The following is a 27,490-nucleotide window of genomic DNA, read 5'->3' as shown; positions in this document are numbered from 1 at the left end:
TCTCACCTTGAGAGATATATTTTTATTCTAAAACAGAGGAAAACAGAAACAATGGATATCAAATGATGGCTATCTTGTCAGTGAGGAAAACAGCTGTTTACATTCAGATATGAAAAGGTTGTGTAAGATCCCTTGAAATAAGTTGAAACTTAATTTTGAACGTTTGTATTATGCGGCACTAACTCCTCTGTAGAACAGTCTGCAATATAATTTTAATGTATTTTTTTACCAGAAAATAGTGACTATCACAGTAGCTTATTTAATTTATTATTAAATGTCAGGTACTATCCTAAACTCTTTAAATGGATTAACTTATTTAATGTCCCAGTAACGCCATGAAACATGTACCATATTGTCCCTCCCTTTACATGTGAGAAAACTGAGGTCCAGAGATTTTAACTAATTTCCCTAATGTCCCAGCAATAAAGACACAGGAGGGCAGCCTTGGTGTGATAATCAGCTTTTCATCACTGTGGTAAACACCTGAGAAAAACAACTTAAAGGAAGAAAGACTTATTTCAATTTGCTTTTTCAGAGGCTTCAGTCCATGGTTAGCTGGCTCCAAGGCACCACATGACAGAAGGGCAGGGCAGAAGAAAACGGCTCACCTATGACACCTTATGACAGCTGGGGACAGAGAGAGGTGGGGAATGGGGACAAGACCCAGTCCCCAAGGGCACACCCCCAAGGACCCACTCCCTTCAACTAGGCTTTGCCTCCCACAGTTTCCCTACCTTCCAATAATCCCTTCAGCTTCAAATGCCTCAGTGGATTAATCCACTAAGTCAGAGCCCTTAGGATTTAACCACCACAAAAGCCCCACCTCTGAACATGGCTGTTCTGGGGACGGAGCTTCCAACACATGAGCCCTTGCGGAACATTCCAGATCCAAGCCATAACTTGGTCTCAGCCCAGGCATTCTGAATCCCAAATTTACATCCTTAGTTACTGTACCATTTGGCAGAAAGCTGAAGAATACAGGACCAGTTTGTGGTTGATTAAAAATGTACAAGAAATAGACAAAAGTCACATTAGCGAGGGTCAAGAGACATAGCTTGGTGCCTAAATAGGGTGAGAAATCCGATCCATGACCCCACATAGAATTTCTGAAGGGCAGCACCCTTGCTGGACGAACTAGGGAGAAAAAGAAAGCTCACCCTGCAGGAAACTGGCCTAATGCAGCTCTGGCTCTGACAGAAGGGTAAGGACAGCAAAGCGCTCCCTGAGGACCCCCTAACCACAAGTGTGTTAGTCAGCTTTTTTGCTGCTGTGACTAAAAGGACCCAACCAGAACAACTGTAGAGGAGGAAGAGTTTGAGGGCTCACGGTTTCAGAGGTCTCAGTCCATGAAGGCCGCTCCATCCCTCGGGGCTCGTGGTGAGGCTGAACATCATGGAGGATTGTGAGGCAGAGGGAAGCAGCTCACATGATGATCACAGAGAAGAAAGAGAGACTCCATTCTCCAGATACAAAATATATACCCCAAAGCCGCGCCCCCAATGCCCATCTCCTCCAGCCACACCCTACCCACCTTCAGTTACCACTCAGTTAACTCCATCAGGGGAGTAATTCACTGATTGGGTTAAGGCTGCCACAATCCAATCATTTCTTCTCTGAACCTTCTTGCACTGTCTCACACATGAGTTTTTGGGGGCCATCTCACATCCAAACCATACCAGCAAGTCTATCCTACTGCAATTTAAAACCTGGAATCCCTGCTCCCACTGTGCTCTGAAGATTCCATTTAAAAAGCTGTAGTCCTGTGTCCACATAGCAAAATAAAATAGGAAATGAATACACACTCGAGGAGACAACCATCACGAGTAAGGTTTTTATATTCAACGGGAGAGAGTGAAGGTATTATGTCATCTTAGTTTTCGTTAAGTTCAAATATTTATGTTAACATTTCTAGGATAAACAATAAAAGTGTGCATAATTCTGAACAAGTACAGGAGAAAAAGTTGAAATAAAAAGTAAAAAATATTAATATAACTTTGGGGAATTAATACAAACGGAGAAAAGAAAAGGAAGAGGAAAAAGAAGGAAGGGAGAGAAAGAGAGATAAGAAAAATTAAAAGAAACAAATAATACATCACAAAACAACTCAAATATGTCATAATGAATGTTCAGGAACCAACTGTAGACCCATTAAAGACCAAGAGGAAGAGATGGGCGGAGGGAGAGGGGATTGGAATGGAGCAAATCATGTCATATGTATATATGAATATGTCAAAATGAACCCCACTATTATGCATAGTTCTAATGCACTAATAAAAACACTAAAAAGAGAGAAGGAAAAAAGATTTAGATTCCCAGTCTGCATTCATTTATAGAACAACCAAAAGGTATTTAAGTGGATAGTATATGCTGTAAAATCTATTTTTGAACTATTTCCAAAAATTTGGACTATTTCCAAAATACATACCTAAAATATATGAATATTAAAAAGTTTAAATTATGGAAATATTAGTATCAAGAAAATACTAAAAACATCTGTGGTGCTATAGTTTGGAAACATTTTTATTGTAATTAACAAATACTCAACTGTCCATATGTAAAACATGCAATTTGATAAATTTTGACATGTGAAACCATTATATCAATCAATACACAGGGGCTGGGGATGTGGCTCAAGCGGTGGCACGCTCGCCTGGCATGCGTGCGGCCCGGGTTCGATCCTCAGCACCACATACCAACAAAGATGTTGTGTCCGCCGAGAACTGAAAAATAAATATTAAAAATTCTCTCTCTCTCTCTCTCTCTCTCTCTCTCTCTCTCTCTCTCTCTCTCTCTCTCTCTCTCTCACTCTCTCTTTAAAAAAAAAAGATAACATACACATCCTCATCCTCCAAATTTCATGGTGCCTACTGGAAATCCCTCCTGCTTAGCCCTCCACGGTTCCATCCCAATCCCCAATCACTGATCTGCTCTGTCACTATAATTTTTATTTTCTAAAGTTTTGTATAAATGGAATCATATCATACGTATGTTATTTTACCAACTTTTTTCACTCACCATAACTATTTTAAAATCCAACTTTGTAATAACAGTCCATGCCTTTTTATTGGAATTTTATTGGAATAGAATTGTGTGGCTACCACAATTTACCTATCTTCCTGTTGATGGCCATTTGGGAACTTTTTTCTTTTCCTTTTATAAGTGAAGCTACTATCACATTTGTACAACTCTTGGTATGAATTCCTGATTTAATTTCTCTTGAGCAAATGGTAGCTTAGATGTTTAACTTCTTTAAAAGGTGCTGAATAGTTTTCCATAGTAGTTTACCTTTTCACATTCTCAACAGTGATCTATGAGACTTGCAGTTCCTCCACATTCTTCCCAGAACTGCGTATGGTCAGTGTTTTTGATTGTTGGCATCTCATAGATGTGTCATGGTATCTCATCATGGTTTTAATTTGCATTTGCCTAATAAATGATAACTTTATTATGTTGTATGTGGCTTGTTTTGCCTTCTTCTAACGGGATCTTTTGCAAGTAGATGTTCTGAATTTTAATGAAGCTAAATTCTTTTTTTCTTTTATGCACCTTGATTTTTGCTTTATCTAAAAACTATTTGCATAATTCAAAGTCACAAAGGTTTTCTCCTTCATTTTCTTCTAAAAGATCTAAAGATATAAGTTTCACATTTAAGTCTGTGATCCATTTGAATTGACTTTTGTACGTAGAGTGAGATGTGTTTTGAATTTTTTTTCTTGCATGAGGATATGCAACCAAGTAACTTCTGTTTTTATCTATATGATTTCTTTTTTCTCTGCTTAGACTGGGCTTAACTGCTGATGTACTTAATTTTCTAATATGCGTGTTTAGTATAATAAATTCCCTCTATGGACTGTAATTGACGCAATCTACAGCTTTTGATATGTTGGGTTTCAATCTTTCTTGAGTTCAAGATATTTTCACATTTCCTTTTTTTTTTGTTTCTCCTTTTGCATAAGATTATTTAGAAGTGTGACTTTTTGTTGTTGTTTGCCAGTGTTTGGGAACTTTCAATAAATCTTTCTCTTATTTATTTCAATTTATAATTCCATGTGGCTGGAGGACATCCTTTGGAAGATAAAATAAAGCCCTGTCTCTCTACTTACCTCTGATACCAAATGTGTGGCGTTTTCACACTAAGAAATTCTCCCGATTCTCTGTGAATACCAGCTGGATTTCTTACAATTTATTTCAGTTCTGACACTAACTACCCCTAGTTTAGCACAAACCCCACAGGTGAAGGACTCAGTGCCACAAGACTTCCCCCTACCTCAAACGCCACAACTGGTAGGTGCTGCTGATTTGATCCCTGATAAAAGCCCTCTTCCGCCCTCGCAAGTGAAAGTCTCTGGCTCTGTCTTTACACGGGGAGGGAAGAGCTCATCCTCCTTCTGCCTCCTCTTACGGTAACACTAGTTCCATTCAGGAGGACTCCATAGACTACTTCTTAAAGGCACCTTCCAAATGCCATCACTTTGAGGATTAGGGCCTTAATATGGAAATTCCAAGGCGACACAAACGTTCAATCTATAGCAGCAGGATATTCACATGTAGGAGCAATATTTTGAAGTCTCAGTTTAGGATCTTTCCTGTTATAGGTGGAGTCAAGCTACCCCTGGAGAATGGTCAATGTGGAAATGCTACCTAGCCATGGTGGAGAGATCTGAGAGATACAATCTTTCTATTCCTAAGCTGAAAAACTTGCTCCTTGCTTCTTTCTTTACTCTTTTTTTTTTTTTTTTTTTTTTTGGTACCGGGAATTGAACTCAAAGGCATTGGACCGCTGAACTAATCCCCAGCCCTATTTTGTATTTTATTTAGAGACAGGGTCTCACTGGGTTGCTTAGCACCTCATTTTTACTGAGGCTGGCTTTGAACTTGTGATCCTCCTGCCTCAGCCTCCCAAGCTTCTGGGATTACCCTTTACTCCTTTCTGATAATATCTCTTCTTTCTTTACATTACTGAATATCAATGATCAACTGAAACCCTTCGTGCCTACATCAGGTCTTTGAGCCTTCAAATGACATCAAACTAGGGGAAGATTTCTGGGTGGTGAATTTAAGGAGTTCTCTCTCCTGCTGATCGGTAAATTGAATGAGGGAAAGGGCTATATTTTCTGTCATCTCTTCCATCCCTAAAACAAAACAAGCTAGAATAAACTTCCCCTGACCTTCATATTACTAATACTTTTGTCTCCCCATTTGTATGGCTTATGAAAAAATTGTTCATGCTCCTCATCTCTGTCCCTTTACTTGTGGGTTAACCAGATATTTTTATCACTATAATAAAATACCTGAAGTAACCAACTTATAAAGAAAGAAGGCTCATGGTTTCTGAAATTCCAGTGCATGATTAACCTCACTGTTTTTTGGGCGTGTGGCAAAGCATCACATCATGGCAAGAGTGTGTGGTAGAGAAAAACTACTGATATCACAAGCCAGGGAGCAAAAGAAGAAGAGAAAGTCCCCAGGATCCCACTATCGCTTTCATGGGCATGCTCCTAGAGACATAAAGTGATTGAATTGGCTCAAAATCCTGGCTCAGTGGCCAACATGATCTGTGACCTTGGGAAAATTGCATAATTTCTCTGAGCCTCAGTTTCTTCTTCTCTAAAATGGGAATAATATTTATACCACAGTTTTCAAGCTGAAGATAAGTGAAAAATTTTGGATTAAATGGCAGTAAAATATCTCTGTCTTCAAATAGGTCTATGAAAATATCCTTAGCAAGTCTTTTTATTAGGTAAATTATCATTCAAATATCATAAAGTTCACCCTTGATGTTTAAAATTCAGTGAGTTTTAGTATATTCACAAGATTGTGTAATCATCATCTTCAATTCCAAAAATTTCCATCCTCAAAGAAAAATTCTGTTCTCATTATCAATCATTCTCATACACCAGCCCCTGACATCCACTTATCTGCTCTCTGCTTTATGGATGTAACTACCCTGGATGTTTCATATAAATGGAATCATTCCATATGTGGCCTCTATTATCTGCTTTTTTCAGTTAGCATTAGATTTTCAAGGATCAACCATGTCATCACATGAATCATCCATTTTTATGTCTGAATAATATTCCACTGAATGGACATACCACATTTTATTTATCTATGCATCACTTAGCATTTTGGGGTTTTTGACATTCTGGCTACTCTTTTTAATGCTGTCATGAACATTTAAGTCACTTATCTTTTCCTAACAGTAGTGTCTAATCTACTATAAATTTCATCTCAGACATTGGGGGATATATCTCTAGAATTTTTATTTGGGTCTTCTTCATCTTCTTTGACTCTACATAATATGTTGAGTCATCCCTGTATTTCTTAAGCATATAAATATAGCCATAATAATTGTTTTAATATCCTTATCAAGAAATTCTGTTCCCTGTGTCATTGGTCAGTTTCAGTGGTTTAAAATTTTTCATTATGGTTTGTATGCCCCTGCTTTTTTGCATGCCTAATAAATCTTTAGATGCCAAACATAGTGAATTTTTCCTCTTTGCATGCTACATATATTTTTATTTCTATTTTTAAAGCCTTTTTCTTGGATAAAGTTGCATTTCTTTAAAAAAAAAAGTTGGATCAATTTGGTTCTTGCGTTGCAGCTTCATCAACTAGGTACATCTAGTAGTCATTAGTTTCAGGATTTTACCATACTACAGAGGCAAAAGCCCTCGGAGCACTGTCCTTGGTGCCCATGAACATGAGCTGTTGTACTCTGGCTGGAGAAAAGGCGGTCTGTGTCTGACCTCTGTGAACTCTAAGGACTGTTCCTCTTGTCCTTGACCCGGGTCTTTCCCAGCCTCGGGTGCTTTCTTCACGTTTCTCTCTCTGTGGAGCTCTGCCCTCTCTTTTCTTAACTCACGGACGTCCCTAGCTCCACTTAGGTCCTCTGATTCCCTGCACCATAGAGTTAATGGTAGCCTTCCCCCATTTCTTTTCAACTCTTAGGGATCGCTGGGCTTCATCACCTGAGGTTCAGAGTCTTGAAAAAACATTGGCTTATGTATTTTGGCCATGATTTTTTTGGTAGTTTGGGGGGAGAGGGTAAGTCTGATCCCTCCACCATGTCCAGAGATAGCTGTATTTATTTGTATGAAAGTTTGGTGGTTACCATGCCACTATTGAACCACCATTTTTCAAACTCAGAGAAAGAAGAAGTTCAGGCTTAACCTTGATATATAGAACCCATGCTTCTTATGAATAAGTTTTCTGAAAATGAGAATATTTTATACCAACTTATATTTTATGTAAATAGTGTTTATTTAGTTAATGAATTTTTCATGGTTGGCTTTAGAAGCCCTGAATGGATTGTACCTTCCTATTTTTTCTGTTCTCCTTTCCATCAAAATAGAAAAGAATCTGCTCCCTCCTCAGGGTTGGAGACACAGACCTCTGCTTTCTGGGGCATAACAAATCGCTCCTTTGTTGTATGGCTGGATGCTGCCCAATTGCCTAATTTCTACCTCCACCCATACTTCAGACTGGCTGGAAAGACATTTTCCACCCTTATTCCACCTCCTTTCCCCCTCAGTAGCCAATCCCAGGCAAACAGTTGCCAAGACCACGTAGAAAAAACTGTGTGACACAGGAAACATTTTCTGAAATACGTTTAGATTGGTTTAATAAAAATAAGCCCTAAGTCCTCAAAGACCTCAACTCCTGTGTCCCCTGGGATGTCCTGCTGTCTGTTAGGATGTTGATCAAACTCACAGAGTGCTTTCCCTTAAACTGAGAAGCTATCAAAGCCGTGTCCCCTCATGACCTGCCTTCTGGTTTACAAGTGTGAAGGTCGCAGGCCTCCTTGGATGTAAACATGCAGGCTCCAGTGTGGCACTCTCTGTTATTATATCCATTAAGCTTTCCAGTTTAAAAACCGAGCCAAGCTTTTCTATCCATTCCAATCCTCCGGAAGTGCCCGGATGGCTGCGGATGAATTTTTAATATTCTCTTTCCATTTTCAAACCCTGTGTCCTCCCCAGTGCTCAGCCTTTGCACGCAAACTGTTTACAGCTCAACCTCTGCACGCAAACTGTTCGCGTTCACCTTGGTGATGCTGCCAGTGTGCTGGATTTCCCCCCGGGGCCTCCAGGTTGCCAGTTGTCACTTAGATCAACACAGATTCAATCTGCCCCAACCAGTCTGCTGCAGCCAGTACAATGGATGAAAAGAATTTGTGAATGGGCCAGAGTTGTTCAGCAGCGCTGGCACTGAAGGGGGAAGAACCCAGGAAGGACAATCGGACACCCACCCCTGTGCCTTGCTATCATCAGTCACAGAGAAAGTGCTCAACAAAAGTAGCCAAGCATTTTGGTCCCCGACAAACCTCAAGACATGAAGCATCCATGAGAAATCAGGTGTCTGTAGGGCCTGGTATATTTTATATTTCATTCAAAAGCAGTACTTTGAGAATATGACTCATTAACAGGAAAAGGGAACACTTGCATATCGATGGTATGATTGTAAATTAGTACATCATTATGGAAAACAGCACGGGGCTCCTCAAATAACTAAAGATGGAACTACCATATGATCCAGCCATCCCACTACTAGATATATACTCAAAAGAAATGAAATCAGTGTGTCAAGGAGATACCTGCATTTCCATTTTGGGTGCAGCATTACTTACAATAGCAAAGATACGGAATAAACTGATAAATAGTTTAAAAAATGTGATACACATGCACATACATGCACACTTAAGTGGAATACTAGTCAATCTTATAAGGGAATAAAATCCTCTCATTGGAGGCAACGTGGAAGGAACTAGAAATCGTTATGTTAAAGGGAATAAGCCAGGAACAGAAAGACAGGCACCACATCATCTCATTCATAGGTGGAACCTAAAACAGTTGATCTCAAAGATGTTGAGAGGAGCACAGTGGCTACCAAGGGGCTGGAGAAAGAAGGGGGCTGGGAAGGATGGGGAGAGGTTGATGAATAGGTACCATTATCGTTAAATAGGAGCAAGAAGTTCTGGGGTGCTGTTGTACAATAAGATGACTGTAGATAACAATAATGTACTATCTATTTCAAAAAAAAACTAGAAAAAATAGTTTGTATGTTTTTACCACAAAAAAATAGTGTTTGAGGAGACAATGTGTTCACCTTCAGACATCAGACAAGGTTTGCATGAAAACATCCTGGAGGGTGAGGGTGGAGCTCAGGGACACAGCACTTCCGTAGCATGCAGGAGGCCTTGGGTTCAATCCCCAGCTCCTTAAAATGTGAAACAGAACAGAACAAAATCACACGGTGCCCCCACCCCATAAATATGTACAATTTTTATGTTTTAATGCATCTCTTAAAAATAAATTTAAAATTTAAAAATATTTGAGAAGGGTACAAGAGCCAGTCAATATAAAACTGGTCTTTCTACTCTTCTGTTAGGACATTGACCAAATTCAAGAGGAAGAAGACTTCAACACTGGAGTGAGACTGGCCAAATTGAATTGTTATATTGTGTGCATGTACAAATGCATAACAATGACTCCTACCACTATGTACAACTAGGATGCACTAAGAAAAAATATGAAAAAAAATGAAGACTTCAAAACCATTGATAAGCCCTGCATTGAGGGTCTTCATTCACTAATCTCAGGTTCCTAGTCCCTGGGTGGAATTAGAACGATACCGTAGGAGACCAGAGCTTTGGTTCCTTGGCAAGAGATGAGCAGGCTCTCTCCGCCTGTGTGGCTGCTTTTGACTTTTAGGAGAAGCACCATAAACCCTGAAAGAACAGATTTAAAGGAGGAGGTGACAAAGATCCAGCGCGTGGAGGGGTCTTCAGGGACACAGCATGCCCTCCTTTAAAGCCTGAGTGGCAGCTCTTCCAAGAAAAGCATTTGTCAGAGTCAGGAGTGAGTGGCCATCACCACTTCTCGCCCCATTGCCCGCCATGCAGTCTGTGAGCTCCAGGTGACCACCGTCCTCCAGTTGATCCTTTGGGAGCCTCTGCCTTGGCTCAGAGCACCACCCTCTAGTCGTGCCATGAACCCCGTATTTCCCAGCAGATTGGCATTTTCTCCTCGTTTTGTGCTGTCTACCTCTTTTGCCACAGATGAGGTTGCTTAGGTGTCTGTCATCTACTCCCACACAAGCTGTCTCTCCCCCCCTTGGCAAAGGAGCCTGTGACACTGTCTTTATGGACCATCCTTGGGGACAGGAAAACAGATGACAGAATGATACTTCAGGGAGTTAACTCGAAGTTGACTCTAAAAAATCTTGTTTCTAGTGAACAGTAAAAATGGGTCTCCAACAGTAAAAATGATTATTTGTCTGAGGAAAAGTAACATTTTACACAGAGTCTTCCCTTTGTATCCAGGGGGGATTGGTTTCGGGATTCCCTTGGATACCAAAGTCCTTGTATGTAAAATGGCATAGTATTTGTAGAGGACCTACACAATCTTCCTGTGTGCTTTGTCATCTCTAGATTATTTATATTATCTAACACAATGTAAGTGCTATGTAAATAGCTGTTCAACTCCGTTGTTTAAGAAATACTGACAAGAGGAAGAAGCTCCACTGGTACTTGGTTGAATCCTCAGATGCAGAATCTGTGAACAGCGAAGACCAACTGTATTTAGAAAATGGCTGATCGCTTTTAAACTAAAAATCAGTAGAGAACTTCACAGCCAAGTTCATTTCTCAGCTCTTCCAAAGTCTAAGCTCCAGGGACTGGGTCTTTGTCATGTTATAGAAGGCACTGAGCACGATGATCCATTTAACAAGGTTCCCAAGCAAGGATTGTTTTCAGGAGGTGGTTGGGGGTCCCAGAGCAGTTCCTCTTCTGCTTGGTGTGTTGATCCAAAAAGTTGATCTTTTGGGAGCCTCTGTCTTGGCTCAGAACACCAGCTGTTTGGTGGCCCCAGGAGTAGAAATGTCAGCTGACTGCACTGTTTTTCCACAGAACACTAGAATTTTGAGTGTGAGTAAAAGCAGTATAATAATGTCAACAATGTCAAAGTAAAGGCCAATAAGGGGATTTTATGAAATCCTTTTATGTTGTCCATTTACCATTGAGGATGCGTTCTAACCTAAGGATTAACAATGATCAAGATGATAATCATTTTAAAGATGATAAGTCCTAAGAGGCATTCCACCCAGGAACAAATCTGACAGCTGAAAATTCAGGACAGTGAGCGTTCTAAGGGCCACATGCTCTAAGGCGACACTATAAAATATAGGTGGCAATTAGCTTTAATTCACTGAGCTGGAAGCAAGTTTTATCATTCCTTTAAAGAACTACCCTCCATGTGACAGTGTCAGGTACCTACCCGGGGCCTCAATGCATTAATTAAAGCCCTGAAGGGTTTTATAAATTCACCAACCACAACAATCAAATGACAAACAGTAGTAGTTATGGGGGGAAAAATCTACTTTAGGTCTTAGACTGTGTCTTAGAGTTGAATGTAGGCTGTAAAATTCCACACTTTTTGTGTCTTTTAGGTGGTTATGTTAGTCTTGTATTTAGGACTGAGAGTGTGTAGATGAAGCACACACAAAGATTGATTTGCCTATAACATGCACGTGAATTTTCTGAAACATTATATTCTCTGATCTCACAAAAACAGAAGCAATACTTTCATAGCCTGCCATTCCATTAAATTCCAAGAATTTGAGATATGTCATGTGTAAGATTGCGTTGCACTCTCTGATGACTTGGAACAGAAGGAAGATTTAGGAAAAATGAGCATGGTTGTCATTAAATGAACAATCAGAAGTATTTAGATCCATAAACCACTTTCCCCCTCAAAAAAATGAGGCCACCTGTGTATTCACGAGCCTATTACTGTCCCGTGTGTCCTATCGGGTACCGAGGAAGCTATCATTTTCTCATTTGTTTTATAGTTTGTTCCCTGATATTTACGAAAGGGAAAAAGGCAAAAGAGGAAGAAGGAACATTTGAAATGTTGCAGGTGATTCATGATTGTGACGGTCAGTGTCCGAGTCCCGTCCTCTAGAAGGGTGAATACTTGAGCACAGGAAGGAACAGCCTTTGGGTGTAAGTCCACGGCTGACCACTGACTTTCCGCTTGTGACAGGGGTTTCAGGAGGATGCTGCTCCCCTGGGGGTCCTTGCTCCGAGTGGACTGGTTTCCTCTGTGCTCTCTCCTGGAGTCTCTCTTCTTTTAAAGTTTAGCCTAAAAGTCACCTCTCCTTAATGCCCCTCTCCCCACTGCCACCATGCCAGCCCTCAGTCCCAAGTGGGGCTCCTGGTTCCTTCTTCTTGGTCCTGCAGCTTCCCCCATATGCCTGGGGGGGCTTTGTGGGGCAGGCATGGAGGGTGGGCTTTCCTTGCACCGCCATGGAGAGCAGCAAAGGAGTCCATGCAGGTGACGAACTTGTGTCTGTAGAGGTCACTCCGGCTGCAGGGCAGGGAAGAATGAGAAGCACCATGAAAGGTGAGCGTGGCCAGGACGAGACTCTTAGCCATTAGGGTAAAACAAAGTCACACTGGGGAACAAATTGGAGGGGACTTGCCATACATGGGTGCTGTGTAGAAATTGAAAGTCAGAAGTCCTGGGAGCAGAGGAGATCTGGATTGTGATTTGAACCTGGCACTGAAGGCAGGGTACTAGCGCTGCCATCTGAAGGAGGGAAGGAATATGGAGGGTTTGCCACCTGGGGCCCAAGGACCAGGTGGCTATGTTTCCTGAGTCTGACTTCCATCTGTATGAATTGATTGATTTCCCATTTGACATTTTCTAAAAGCAATCCCCTTTTTTATTTTTATTTTTTATTGGTTCTTTGTAGTTAAACATGACAGCAGAGTCCATTTTGATATGATCATACCAGCATGGAATATATCTTACTCTAGCTAGGACCCCATTCTTACAGATGTACACAGTGGTGGGATTCATTGTGTTGTTTTCATATGTCAGATTCACTCCACTGTCTTTCCTTTGTCCAATATCAATCCTCTTTAAGAAAAAAGAAAGAAAAAGCACCTGCTTCAGTCTTTCCAAGCAGGCCTAAGAGAAATGTCAGAAGCTGGAAGGCATTTGGTGATTTTTGTCTGTTATCCTTTTTCTAAGCATAAAACTTTGCACTTAGAACCACATAAACAGAGTGAATAATTTAAGTCCCTGGCTGGGTTTTATTCTCTTTTCTTTTTTAATACTTAAAATGGCAAACTGCAGCAATTCTTTCTCTGCCAAACTTGCTCTTAACGAACTCTGTTATAAGAAACTGTTGTCACAAGTGTGTTGAATGCATCTTTTCTTTTCTTTTTTTTTTTTTTATAGGTTACCCAAAGCAGAGGACTGTGGTTCCTCGAAATGGATTTGCACCCAAGCCTGACCTGCAGGCCCGGGAGGCTGAGCGGCAGCTGGTCCAGCGACTGAAGGACCGGTGTGAACGGCAGGCCCGGCAGCTTGGCCTCATTCAGGGGGAGCTGAGGAGGGCCATCTGTGGCTTTGATGCTTTGGCCGTGTCCACTCAACATTTCTTTGGAAAGGTAAGGCCACGTTTGGTAAGGGCAGCTTGTTTGGGGACTTTGACAAGGGCGTCTATGGTGATGGCCATGGAGTATGTGTCGCAGTTTGAGTTTGGGGTCAGAAGGTCACACAGAATCTTCTGCAGCACCCTGTAATGTTTAGGGGCCAAGATTATCCTCATGTGTCAACAAATGTGTTCTGGAAAAAATACTAGGTAACCATCATCCCCAAAGAGAAAATTATGTAAAAATGAAAGGGGAGGGTACACATTAATATTTTTAAGTTGAGATCTTTGAAGTGAAATGAAAGTGGAATTGTTTTCAAAAAACAAATGAACAGATTCTGAAATTTCGGCTCATTTCCAATGAAAGGGAGGCAGGGCCACAGCACCACCCCTTTGGCTGGTGGGAAATGAAATGTGCAGGTCTGAGGCCTCCTATCAGGGCCCTGGTCTCAGTGTTCAGAAGCAGGGGGTGGAGGGATCTTTTCTGTGTTCGATTTCTCTCTGAACATTGCAGAAAGTGTTTTTTGCTTCTCAGCAAATGTCTGGGGCTCCTGGGGCCATCTGAACTCTGAGTTTGTTATTAGGTGTGGAGAATGAAGCTTCCCATCTCACCATGGCATAGAGGCTGGTGGCAGCCTGGTATCTGACTCTCTTAGTGCTCCAACTCCAAGAGTGCTTGGGGGTGCAACCGAATTGGAGATTTAAATACTGTGAATATCTCAGTCCATTTTCTGTTGCTATCACAGAACATCTGAGACTGGGTGTTAGTAAAAAAAAAAAAAAATAGGAGTTCATTTTGACTCACAGTTCTGGTGACTAGAAAGCCAAGAGCATGGTGCCAGCATCTACTCAGCTTCCGGTGAGGGCCTGCCCCTGTGCTGTGGAGGTCATGATGGGAAGTAGAAGGGCAGGCAACACCTGCAAAGAGAGGGAGGGCACAAAGGAGCTGAGCCGCTGCTTTATAACAACGACCCACCCCCTGAAGAACTCATCTGTTCCCATAAGAGCTGATCTGGTCTCAACTTTGGTAACCAGATTTCTACATGCGTTTTGCGGTGGGTCGGGGAGAAACCACATCTGAACATAGCAATGAATGGTCATTTTGAGTTTTACATGTGGACCTTCTGGTGCCTATAAATGGGAAGAAGTAGAAATGCAATATAAATTCCTCCCAAATAAGAAAGTGAACTAACTGAAGTTCTGGCTAATTTAAAAACGCAGAAGAATATTAAGCAGCCCTATGTCCACTGGCTTCTGGCTTTATTTATCATCTGAGCCTTTAGGTGTAGAGCACTCTGGCTTTTATGGTATCCTACACCCTCCCTCCCCTCCAGCATGGAAGCCTGAGCTGCTCTTTTTCGTCAGCTCTTTTCTGTTTTGTTTAAAGCACTCAATGAACTGAGCCACGTGGCGGGATGCAGTCAAAACAAGGTGCACTTTTAAAATATTGTAAAAAATCACCTTAGAGTTATATACATATATAAGGTATATATGAAACATAAATGATTTCCATGTTTAGACTTGAGTCCCATCCCCAAGTCAACTCATTATGTATATGCAAATATTCCAAGATCTGAAAAAAAAATTCTGAAATGCAAAACACTTCTGTCCCAAGCATTTCAGATAAGAGATCCTCAACCTATATACATACATAAAGGGTTTGGCCTGGATGGTGCTTTAAGAATAGAAATAATTTTTCTAAATAACTTTTCTAAATATGCTTTCTATAGCTCTTCAATATGTCTATTTTTCTGAATGTGCTGGTGCCACTTAGAAAGTATTAAAAACAAGTCTCTTCACTAAAGAAAGGCCTAGAAGCCCAGATGAGAATCTTCCATTTCTGCCCCGAGCTTACAGCTCACGGCAGAGCGGCTGTGAGAGTGTCAGCTCTGACACTGCCTCAGCCCAGCCTCCAGGGAGCCTAAGACGCCACACTGAGGTGTCAACACCAGCCTCACACTTGCGTCGGCTCCAGGCAGCTCTGCCCCTGCAGTCAGGCATGTTCCCCAACAGACCAAACAGATCTGCTGAAATCCACCGCCCCAGACCTCTGGGTTGGTGTAGTAATGAGTGTGACTCTCCGGGACTTACACTTCTCCGTGTCAGGTTGAATGGTCTGAATTTCTCTCTTGCTACGTGGTTCCTGGGAATGCTACTCTCTAGTGTCCCCTGGTGGTTAATCCATGAAATAATCCAGCAGATGATCCTATTGTACAAAGTGGTTATGTTTCACCTTGCAGTATCAAGTTTTACATGTTGCATGTGAAGGTGTATTTAATTTAATTAGATTTATTATATTTTAAAATGTTTTTCATATTGGCTTTTGTCACCTTTTAACATTAATTTTATACATGTGATAGTAGGTGATGCTTTTAAAACTTGCTTTTTAGTTATTATTAGTTAAAGCAAAAAAAGCATGAAAACTAATGTCAAAAAAAATTTTGTGTACTTTATTAGTAAGATTTCCATTACTATAACAAATCACATGAGATAATCAATTCATAAAAAGAAAAGGTTTAGCCAGGTGCAGTGGCACACACCTATAATCCCAGCAGCTTGGGAGGCTGCAACAGGAGGGTGGCAACAATTTAGCACGGCATCTAGCAAGACCAATTTAGCAAGACCCTGTCTCAAAATTAAAAAAATAAAAAAAGGCTGGGGTTGTGGCTCAGTGGTTAAGTGCCTCTGGGTCCAATCCCTGGTACCAGAGAGAGAGATGGTCTGGGGGGGGGGTATTTTGTCTTGACATTTTGGATATTCCAGACCAAGAACGACCCTCTTACTTTGGGCCTATTGTGAGGCAGCACATCATGGCAAGAATATATGATGGAGCAAAAGTTCTCATGTCAGGAGCCAGGAAACAAAGAGAGAAAGACCAAAGGAGTCTCCTTCGGAGTTGCCGCCTAATTACCTAAATACCTCTCATTAATTCCCACCTCCTAAGGTCGCTCCACCTCCTAATAGTTCACTGTGGTGACTCAGCTTTGAACACATGGACCCTTGGTAGACATTCCAGATCCAAAGTGTAGCATGTACTTGCTGTGCCTAATAAAAAAAAAAAAAATCAATATAGCACTGTCTTAGTCAGCCTTTTGCCACTGTGACCAAAAGACCAGGCAAGGACAATTTTAGAGGAAGAAAAGTTTTATTTGGTACTCGTGGTTTCAGAGTTGCAGATGGACACCTCCATTGCTCTGGGCCTGAGGTAAGGCTAAACACCATGGCCAAAGGGTGTGGAGGAGGAAAGCAGCTCAGAGCATGACAACAAGAAGCAGAGAGTTCCCCTCACTGGGTGCAAAATGTAAACCCCAAAGGCAAGCCATCAATGACCTACTTCCTCCAGCCACACTCTGCCTGCCTACAGTTACCACCCAGTTAAGCCCTATAAATGGATTAATCCACTGATTAGGACACAACTCTCATAATCTAATCACTTCACCCCTGAAAATGCTTGCTTTATCTCACAGTGAGCTTTTGGGGGACACCTCACATCTAAACCACAACATGCATCAACCCTCTTTCTCCCAAAGTATAAAATAATCTTGTTGCTTTTACTGTCTGATCTTTTGTTCCAACTTTTTTTTTTTAATTCAGAAGAGTAGAAAGAATTAGACCCAAATGCCCATCATCTATATTTAGCACTTATTAACATCCTACCACATATGCTTTATCTATGTTTAGTTGTCCTTGTTGTTGGTCAGGGGTGTGTATTTTCAATGTATTTTGTATGTATTGACTTTGACCTTTCAAACTCAATTCACTTGAGTTATCAGAGGATCTTTGTCAATGCTTCAGATGCTGCCTCTGCATATGAAAGTGTCTATGGAGGATTCAAAAAGTTACATAAAAAGCAGAGTTCATACATAACAGTAGAGCACCTATTGATGGACCACCTACTGTGTCCTAGGTTCTTTCCATACTTTGTTTGAATTCTCAGAATTAAATTCGTACAATTCTCACGTGGAATTTGGGGAAATGGGCTCAAGGAGATTGTGTAACCCTCCAAAGATAATTAGAAAGTGCTGCAGCCAAGATACAAATACCTGTCGGCCCACATCCAAGTCCCAAGCTTTCCACTATATGAAAATGCAAGCGCTCCCTCTCCCACAGCCCTCGAGATGCTTTTGATACAGTTAAGAGGGGGGAAAACCTAAGTGCCAAACAAGTGGGAGGTTAATCTAAAAGTTAACACTTACCTGGTGTGCGGACAGAAAAGGACCTTAAATGATCTTAGCTGGTTGCCATAGAAATCCTATGTGCTTAGAGGAAAGCTGGATACTGAGAACAGGAAGGAGGCTTGGGAGAGCCAGGATGGGGAGAGGGTGAGACTTGGGGCAAGTAAAGAGGAAGGAGGAGCATAGGTGGGAAGGGAATTCCCAAAGACCAGGGTCTGCTGCTTGGGGTCCCCTTCCCTATCTGTGAGCTCTTGGCAAATCGGTTAATGGTTTATGAACAGAGTAAGGCCTGGGGAACTGTTCTGACAAGTTCAGTGATTCTCTCGGAGATGTGGATCTGGCCCAGCTCCATTTTTAATGCTCCACAAGAAAGCAGAATCCTTTACAAAAGGATTCTACCTGTTTTTCCTCTCTTCCTCTTGACCATTCTTGGGTCAGGTCAGGAGGGTGGACTAAAGAGGAAGAAAGGAGAAACAAAGATAGAATCTGTTATAAAATGCTTACTTCCTTGCCTTAACCATTTAATGCTTTCAGATTTTAAATTCGGGAATTCATCAAGATGAATGTCTGCCCTCAAGCTCTAAAAGCAGGAGAGCAGCCATTGTGCCCACCAGCCAAGGGAGTCCAGTTTCAGAGAAGTCCCCGCTCAGTGGGGCTATCAAAGCAATAATTCCACCTGGTCAGAATTAGAAATTTTAAGCTCTTTGTAGCTCCTTAAATCCTAAAAAAGGAACACGTAAATATAGTATTTTGTGCACTACCCCCTTATAAACTGTGCCCTGTAGTTATCCTCTTTTGGTCCCTTAATTCATCTTGAATAACCTAAAGCGTACTGGAAATGTGAGCACCTAGCTTGGCACTTCTGACAGTTATCAGCACAGAACCTTTGGGAAATGTTGGTGAAGTGGTAGACGCAAGGTAAACAGGTGGTTCCAGTGATCACTAGTCTAAAGAGAGTCAAGTGTCACAGGAGTAAGGCCTCATATAGTGGAGTGTTTGCTTTCACTCAAAGAAACTTCATAGCTGATCCCCAGATATCAATGTATTCTCCAAATCAAGAGAAAAAAAACCCTGGCACACCCTAGCAGCTCTTTGGAGTCATAAGAATCCCTGGCCTAGGGTGTTGGTGATGGAAACCTCACAATGGGAGGAAAATATGACTCAGGAGCAAAGTCTTCTAAACATTTATAGAAGATCCTCAATTCTGGAGGCTGATAAAAGCCAACTTTATCGATGATAATATAAATTTCACAAATAAGAACTGATACTTGGTTAAGGTAAAAACTAATCGCCCCCATTACTGAGCCATTTCTATTACGCTTTGTCATAAATGGTTCATTTGTTTTTTCAAATGGAATGACACCCTCCTGAGGGACACAGGGACACCATGGGGGCAGGTGTGAGTTTCACCAGTCACTTTGGAAAGGTGGCCTGCTCGTTTTCCCCAGACCCAGGTGAACAGTTGTTTAAGACCGGTGACAGTCAAAGTGCATGCCTTTAAAATACTCTGTTAACGCAGAATTCAATGCAGTCCTCCTGTGGGCCACCAGCAACAGCGTGGGTCACAAGGCCACACCACCCAGCCTCTCTAGACCTATGGCCTCTACAAATACCAAAGTGTCTCTTAAATGTCACTGGAAACTTAACTAGATCAATTAAGTGATAAAACTCCCCTCCAAATAAAAACAAGTAGAAACTAATTTTAGAATTATTTTAGATAATTTTAGAAACTAATTAGTAGCTAAGGAGATGAGTATGGTTGCCTCCGCTCCAGGGCCTCTTCCCTGTGAGAAAGGGGCTCATCAACTTTCCTAGAACTCAGGTTTTCTAAAAAAATGGAGTCACAATCAGCCCATCCTCAGGGGTGACTAGAGGGAGGGCTCTCCGACCCTGGACTCTGGGGTTTAATTTGGTGGCTCTAACTCAGAGCGCCTGCTCTCATACCTGACACAGACTCCGTTCCTCGGGGGGCGGAGGTGACTGTTAATCGTGCAGCCCAATTTAACCCACCCCTGCAATGTGACCATCACAGTGTTGAAAATGTGTTAGATTACTCTCTTTAGGAAAATCACTTAAATAACAAGCCGCTGTGAAATGTCGACTTGATTCCATTTCTAAGAACATTGCTGTTTCCTACGTAGGTGGGCTTTGCCAGCACAAGAGACGGAAGATCACCTGTCGGGCCCTGACTTCCCATTCCAGAGCTGAGGCACTTAAGTCACTAGGACGGGGATGAGGGGTACCGAGGGAGCTGGAGGAAGCAGAGATGCCTCCAGCCACGCTTACTGGAGGCCCTGCACAGAGCAGGGTTGCTCGTGAACTGGGCCTGAAAGAAGAAATAAAATCTCAGCAGGCGGAGGTGGAGGAATCAGGTGACCCAGGCAGCGCCAGGGATGGGGGGACAGGCACAGGGAGCAGCACAGCCAGGAGAAAGGCAGGGCCATAGGGTGGAGGGTGATGAGCCCAGTTGGCCTGGAGCATGAAACTGAGGACAGGAATGGGACAGAAGAGTCGGGGACCTTAAATAACAAAGAGAAGGGCGGCTGTATCAGAGACCACCAGAAGGCACTGAGGTTTCAGACAGAACACGGAAGAGTTATAAGCTATGAATTACAAAGATGATTATTGTACCTGAGTCTGACGGTGATAGGAAGGAAACTCCAGGTACAGAAAATAAATAGGAGGCTCTGCTAGTAGAATACTAATGCAGGCGAGGGCTGGGGAGACAGCTCAGGTGCTAGAGTGCTTGCCTCGCATGCACAAAGCCCTGGGTTCAATCCCCAGCACCACTACTACTACTACTAATGATAATAATAGACCGTGGTCTTTAATGGAACGGAGAGCACAGAGCCAGGGAACTGAGGACCTCATTGTGAGCCTGACAATTAAGTGGATTGGGAGAGAAGGTGGTGTTGATCAAGTATGACACACCTGCCTGTTAAGGATGAACCATCCTTATCCACGCAGCCCCAACAATACATGGGAATAGCAACTCTGGAATATTAGTGCTAAGAACTTAGGAATTGTGTGTTTATGAATCTCAGAAATATGTTAAGGGTCATGAGGACCCTTTTAAGAAATCTCTAAGTGCTGGGGGTGTTGCTTGGTGATAAAATATTTGCCTATCACACACGTGGCCCGGGGTTTGATTCCCTACACCATGAAGGAGAAAAGAGGAGAATGAATCTCTGGAACTGTACACTTTATGAAACCATGAATGCTCAAGATCCAGGGGAAAATAAAACAGCACTATAGGGCTGGGCATTTCTCCAAAATTGTGCTTCTAACTCAGACATCACTTGTCCCTTTGAAGTTCAGGAGATACAGCCTGGAACCTCAGCCCACATGCTGGGGGTATTCTAGTCTCTCCCGTCCTCTCCAGGAACTTCAGTGTGGTTCTAAGTGCCACCCTGTGTGTGCTGACTGTGTTCAGGCAGTGTCCCTCCAGGACTGGTCAAGCGTCCCAGGTTAGTTTCCAGGATTCTTTCTGGGTGATGATGCTGGGGTCTCCTTTCATAAAGGAGTTCAGGGGCCCCTGAGATGTTAGGCAAGAAAAAGGGGAGCTCTGGGAAAGTAACTTGGCGTCATTTACAGAGACATCACATAAAAAGGGATGGGACCGCCAGGAGAGTGCACACAGGAGAGGCAAGAAGACCTGCACGGTGTCTTGAGAAGCTTCCTTTGTAGGAGCCAGCTCAGGACCAGGGCCCCAGAGGAGACAGAAGACAGAAAGGAGCCTCAGAGACTGGGGGAGATGGAAGAACCCGCTTCAGGAAAGCCAAATGAGGGAGGGATTTCTGAATGTTTTGAGTGATTGTAATACCAGGAGCTAGTTAGTGGATGAAAGGGCTACAAAATAAGGAAACACCTAATATTTGGCTATTTGAAGCAAGTATTTGTTGTAATAATAATAATAATAATACACACACAAAAACAAAAAACCAGATTGTCCTGGACCCACTATGACCAAATGATTTAGCAAAGCTTGGCCACCTGAGTGAGGCCGGCCTTTCCCCCTGTGATAAGTGGCAATGGCGCCATCTACAGGACGCTTCCTGGAAATGAAATTCTGTGCTCAAGAGAAAAGATTCGCCAAACATTACCTTCAATTCCAAGGAACTGCAAAAACCAAGTACTAGTCCCCAGTGTCCGATAAAGTGTGAATCACAGACCCGCTTATTCCACAAATTTAATTGAAACTGGGTTTGAAATTAAAACCGCACAGCTCCTTTCATTTATCATTTTATTCCTGACAATCATATTACTAAGACAGCAAGAATAAGATTTATGTGGTATACTGCAAGCAGTTTCCCTGTGATATAAGTCATGAAAACGATTATACATTGCACAAAGCTACTGTCAAAACTATCTGTACATGTAATTTAGTCCCTGGAGAGAATAAAAGCCCATTATTTCTGCCCCACCAAGAATAGAAAAAGAATCATTTAAAAAATCTCAAGTAGTGAAACTCTATTACCTGACAATGTTCTTTTGAAAACAAAGACTAATCATAGGTAATATGCTGATAAAATAGAAATGAGGTGCTATTATCTCTCAAATTCTCCTTCAATGGTATTTCTGGTTTTGGTTTCCATGTGAAAGACATTCAGAGCCAAAATTCTATTGGTTTGAAGGAATGAAGGAGGGAGAAGACGACCAGTGGAGCAGGAAGCACCAACGCAGTGAACAAAAAAAAAAAAATAATTGCAAAGATGATAAATGTTGCTCTAACCACATCACTCACTTTGTGAGTGCTTTAAATAAGCAATGGAAAGACAGGAGGAGGGCTGGGTAGTTGCTCCCACTGCCTAGTGCAAGGCCCAGAGTGCAATCCTCAGCACTGGGGGAAAAAAGGGGGGGGTAGTCAGAAATAATTTTTTTTAAGATCCCAATTATTTATTGTCCATAAGAAACACAATTTAGATATAAAGGTCAGATTAAAAGTAAAGGGATGGAGCCTCACACAGTGGCACACGCCTGTAATCCCAATAACTCAGGAGGCTGAGGCAGGAGGATCACAAGTTCAAAGCCAGCCTCAGCAAAAGCAAGGTGCTAAGTAATGCCATCTGGGTATTAACACCTGACTTTTTCTTGGGCAGTAATGAGAGTGTTTTTGCTTTGATTTCCCGTACCCCGGTATCAGTCTAACATCAACAAACCCAATCTCAGTGCAAAATCGCATCTTGATCTCAAGCTGAGATTTCTGTTCTGACAGTGAAGATATAGTATCAGTACCTGAAGCAATGTTTCAAACTCCACAACGATTTGGCACCATGAGGGAGGGAGAAAATTTATTGGTTTCTTGCTGCTCTAAATCATCAAATCCTAGGTAATGGTGATACTATGTTGTGATTAACTGTGAGGTTGGACAGAAGCCTGGCACTCTGTCTGTCACCTGAGAGTGAGTAACCATCTTTGGAAGGCTGTCCACCACCATGGCAAGCCATGAAAAAGATTCAGGTGTCAAAGCAGCTGGCTGTTAAGTCATAAGAGTCTATGTTTCCCTCAAAAGTAAAACCCTGAGAGTTTTTTAAACCAAAGATATTAGATTTTTTCTTCTTCCTAATGTGATCAGATTATTTTTTCTTCCTCAGATTTATATATATATATTATTGGCAATGAACATCTCAGGAAAACCATTTCTTTTGTTTGTTTGTTTGATTTTTTTTTTTTTTTTTTTTTTGCTTAGCAGTGGTGGGAATTGAACCCAGGGCCTTGCACATCCATCAGCAAGCACTCTACAACTATGCTCCGTGCCCTGCTCCCTGAATGACTAATTCTTGTTTGAAGACCCAAAACACAAAATTAAGTAGGTGATCCAAGTGATCTCCACCGAGTTCCAGGTCTGGGTGAGGTAGAAGAGGCTCCCGTGCCGCCTGCCCCTCCCACGGAAAGCAACTGTGACAGGCAGATAAGGAAAAACCACAACTTACAGCATCCCAGAACTGCTGGTGAGCTTACAAGTGTTTCTCCCCAATATTTCTCATCCTGAACTCAGTGTTGCTTGGACCCTGGGAGTGGGCACCTGCACAGGGACAGAGGGAGACTGGGAGAGGCTCTCTAGTTTGGGCCAGAGAAGTGGGAAAGGGAACTTCTACTATTCAGAGAGAGCTAAGGAGATCTCTCTCTCTCCCTTCCTGGTCATCCTTGATGTTTTCTTCTTCCTTCTCTTTCCTCCTCTTCCTTCTTCATTTTCTCTTATTCTTCCTTCCTTCCGTCCATCCTCCTTTTCCTCTTCTTCCCCCCGCCCCTCACTCCTCCATTTTCTCCTCCCCTGTGGTAGCAGCAGGAACCTGCTAAAGCCAAACTCTGAGGGAAGAGGACTTTTCTGTCTTCGTGGAGGATGGATCTGTGATCCCGAGACAGTGGGAGATTCCCCTGTTGCTTTTATCCTGTTTTTTCCTCTGCTCGGCCACAGATATGAGCACAGTTGTAGGAACACATCGCAGAACAGGGAAACTCAAGTCCTGGCTTTCAGAGAGGGTGAACTAACTGGAGAATAACAGTGAGGAATCAGGGAACCAGAAAGAACTCTGGAGGTTGGGGTGAAGGAGGAGCTTGAGACAGTGACCCCTTGGAAATGTTTATGAACCTCTGGGCTCACCCCTGAGCTACACATGTGTGCATCTCATTCTCACAGCACCTGGAGACTTTGAGAACCGAGCCACACTATAGACTAGCACCCCCAAAGTGCCAGGCTCATCATCATGTGGCTCATATGTGGGACAGATCCTAATAGTACTTCAAAAGCTTTGAAAACGACACTGACCCTGGCAGCACAACCCACAGAAGGCTGGATGGAGCTAGCAACCTATGTCTGATTGTGTGCCTGCTAGTGATTTTCCATGGGGTTTAGACAAGACCCAGAGTCTCATAATATCTTAAAATGCCTGGAACACAATCTGAAACTACTCACCATACAAAGAACCAGGAAAACTCAACTTGCCTGGCAAAAGCCAATCCACAGACAATAAAGACAGGAAGACAGAGGTCTTATCAAAGAAATCGAATCTATAAAGGAAAAAATGGAAACTTTAGAACTGAAAAATACAATAACTGAAAAAAAGAAACTCGCTGGCTAGAAATGATAGAAAATAGTGAACTTGGAGACAGATCAATAGAAGTTGTCCAATCTGAATAACAAAAAGAAATAATGGTTGAAAATATCCCAGGTTTGGCAAAAGACAGACCTAAAACTTCAAGGAGCCCAGTAGACCTCAAACAGGATAAGGTCAAAGAAATCCATGCCCAGATATATCCTAATCGAACTGATAAAAAAAAAATAAAGCCAAAGAAAAGAATATTGAAATATGCCAAATAAAAATTAGACATATAGGGCTAAGGAAATAGCTCAGTAGTACATCATTTGCTTTTCATGCTTAAGGCCTTGGTTCTATCACCCAGCACTGCAAAAGGAAGAAAGAAAGAAAACAAAGAATAAACTGGACCTACATTGATCTATAGGGAAACAACAGTTTGAATTACCACAGGTTTCTCATTATAAGTCATGGAGACGAGAAGACAGTGGAACATTTTCAAAATGCTGAAAGAACTCAACCCAGAATTCTTCATCCAGTAGTGACAATATTAAAAAGTGAAGATGAAATAAATGCATTCTGGGATGAAGGAACACTAAAAGAATTCATTGTCTGTAGTCCTGGTCTGAAAGAACTGTTAAAGAAGTTCTCTACATAGGGAATTGATACCGGAAGAAAACTTGGAATAACGACAACAAGTAGCAATAGAAATGGTAAATATCTGGGCAAATACAATGGGGTATTATTTCCTTATTGAGTTCTTCAAAGTATATTTACCAAAACTATGACGTGTTTGATGGAGTTTGGAGTACAGATAGATGCGCATCATAAGATAACGACTACTCAGGGGAGAGTGTAAAGTGATCCATATGGTGGTAAGGTTTCCTCAGTCCACCTAGGGAGTCAAAGATTGATTCTAATTAGACTGTGAAAAGTTGAGTTACATGTTATAGCTCCCAGACCAACAACTAAAAATTACTTGCGCTACATTCATAAGTTCAATAATAAATGAAAATGGAATACTAAAAAAAAATGTTCAAATAACCCAAAATAAAGCAGAAAAGAGGAAGCAGAGAAATTTAAATGGAGGAGACAGTCCCACCCACTGTGCTGCATCTCCACATGCAGCCCACCACTAGCATGGAACAACACAGAAGATGACCCGATTCCAGAAGATGACACCCTGAAGCTCCACCTGGGAGACAAATGTAGAGGAGGAATTGCTAACATTATTTAATCCACTATAGTGTGCACATTTTCACATGACTGTCTTCTTTTCTTCAGAATTTTATCAACCTGATATTATCAAAGCCTCAACTAGAGACATCAACAATTATTTATAGATATTACTAAATTTACCATATTAAAAGTCAAATTTACTCAATGGAATCACCATGACAGACTCTCAGATTATGATTGCACTTGGTTTTGCATCTGTGTTTATCTCATTTGCCAACTACTAATCCAAATATGAATACTGTGCTTTTGTGTGGTGTTAAGTCAGCTATTTTGCTGTTGGGACTTAAGGATCTGACCAGAAAAAAATTTAGTTTACTTAGGGGACTCATGGTTTCAGGGGTCCATAGAAGGCCAGCTCCATTCCTTGGGGCTGAAGGCGAGGAAGAGCATCATGGCAGAGCGTATGGCAGAGGGAAGCAGCTCACATGATGACCAGGAAGCAGAGAGAGAGAGACTCCACTGTCCAGATACAAAATGTATACCCTATAACCACGCCCCCAATGAACCACTTCCTCTAGCCACACCCCACCTGCCTCCAGCTACCACTCAAATAATCCCACCAGGAATTAATTAGGTTAAGGCTATAACCCAATCATTTATCCTCCAAACCTTCTTGCATTGTCTCACACATGAGGTTTTGGGGGACACCTGACATCCAAACCTTGACATGTGGATATTGGATATCCATATGTTGGGAAATCCAACATTATCAATAAAGTAATGAGAGTAAATGTTGATGTTCAACCGTTTGGGTTTATAACCAAGCATCTGTTGGGCTCATGGATTACAGGTATCTATGTGAGCAGGTTGTTGGTACTCCAGGGATTTTGGATTATCCTTGGGAGGAGTCAGAATGCTGTAAAAATGCAGCCATCACATCCCTGGCCCACCTCAGCACTGTGGTTCTCTCTGTGATGTGTTTGAGCAGTGTGGACACAGGTTAAGGGACTACTAGAATGCTCCCAGAATGTCCAACCTCTATTTACAAACAAGCCTATTCTGGTTATAGCAATGGGATATGATGAGTTAACTTTCTGAAGATGATTGAAAAATAGTTATGGATTTGCAGGCTGAAGAATTTTCTGTAATTGAGATAACAGAGACCAGGACTCTAACCAAAGATGGTATTATTAAATTTAATAGAGAGGCTTGTAGTAGACTTTTGGCTCATCTAGTGGAAAACAAAATACAGGGAAATGAAGTCAATGAGGTACCGAATGGATTGTATTTAGCTGTTCCAAACAACAAAAAAGATATAGAATAGTTTCCCTTTATCTCAAAAAAAGAGAATTGAAATTGTGGTATCTAAGGAGAAAGGTGAATGAGATCTTCAGTCAGAAGTGTGTGTGTGTGTGTGTGTGTGTGTGTGTGTGTGTGTGTGTGTGTGTAACATTGGGATTTAATTAATCCATCTGAACACAAGATACCACAGACCTGAGAAGGTCATAATACAGCTGATCATATCAACTCTGCCTCATTGAGCAATTAGAAGAGTTAGAAAAGTAATATGAGCAAAGAATAGCACTGAAGAATATGACAGAGAATCTGAAAATGAAGACAAGAAATAGAGGAAATCCAATAGCTGGGGAAATTAAT

At 41.8% G+C, this 27,490-nt stretch overlaps 1 protein-coding gene across 14 annotated transcripts in view; it reads left to right on the top strand.

Annotated features, from left to right (window-relative positions):
- The window catches only part of Mtus2 (microtubule associated scaffold protein 2), a 620,658-nt gene that overhangs the window by 474,392 nt on the left and 118,776 nt on the right, over positions 1–27,490 (top strand). For all 14 annotated transcript variants that reach the window (XM_078016171.1, XM_078016162.1, XM_078016169.1 and 11 more), the window contains one exon: positions 13,248–13,459. In XM_078016171.1, the coding sequence (XP_077872297.1) occupies positions 13,248–13,459 (212 nt within the window). The remainder of the gene's footprint in view (positions 1–13,247; positions 13,460–27,490) is intronic.

This window comes from Ictidomys tridecemlineatus, chromosome 6 (assembly GCF_052094955.1).
Source record: "Ictidomys tridecemlineatus isolate mIctTri1 chromosome 6, mIctTri1.hap1, whole genome shotgun sequence".
Lineage (NCBI taxonomy): Eukaryota > Metazoa > Chordata > Mammalia > Rodentia > Sciuridae > Ictidomys > Ictidomys tridecemlineatus.
The sequence above is the reverse complement of the archived record's forward strand: the minus strand, read 5'-3'. Positions and strand labels throughout refer to the sequence as shown.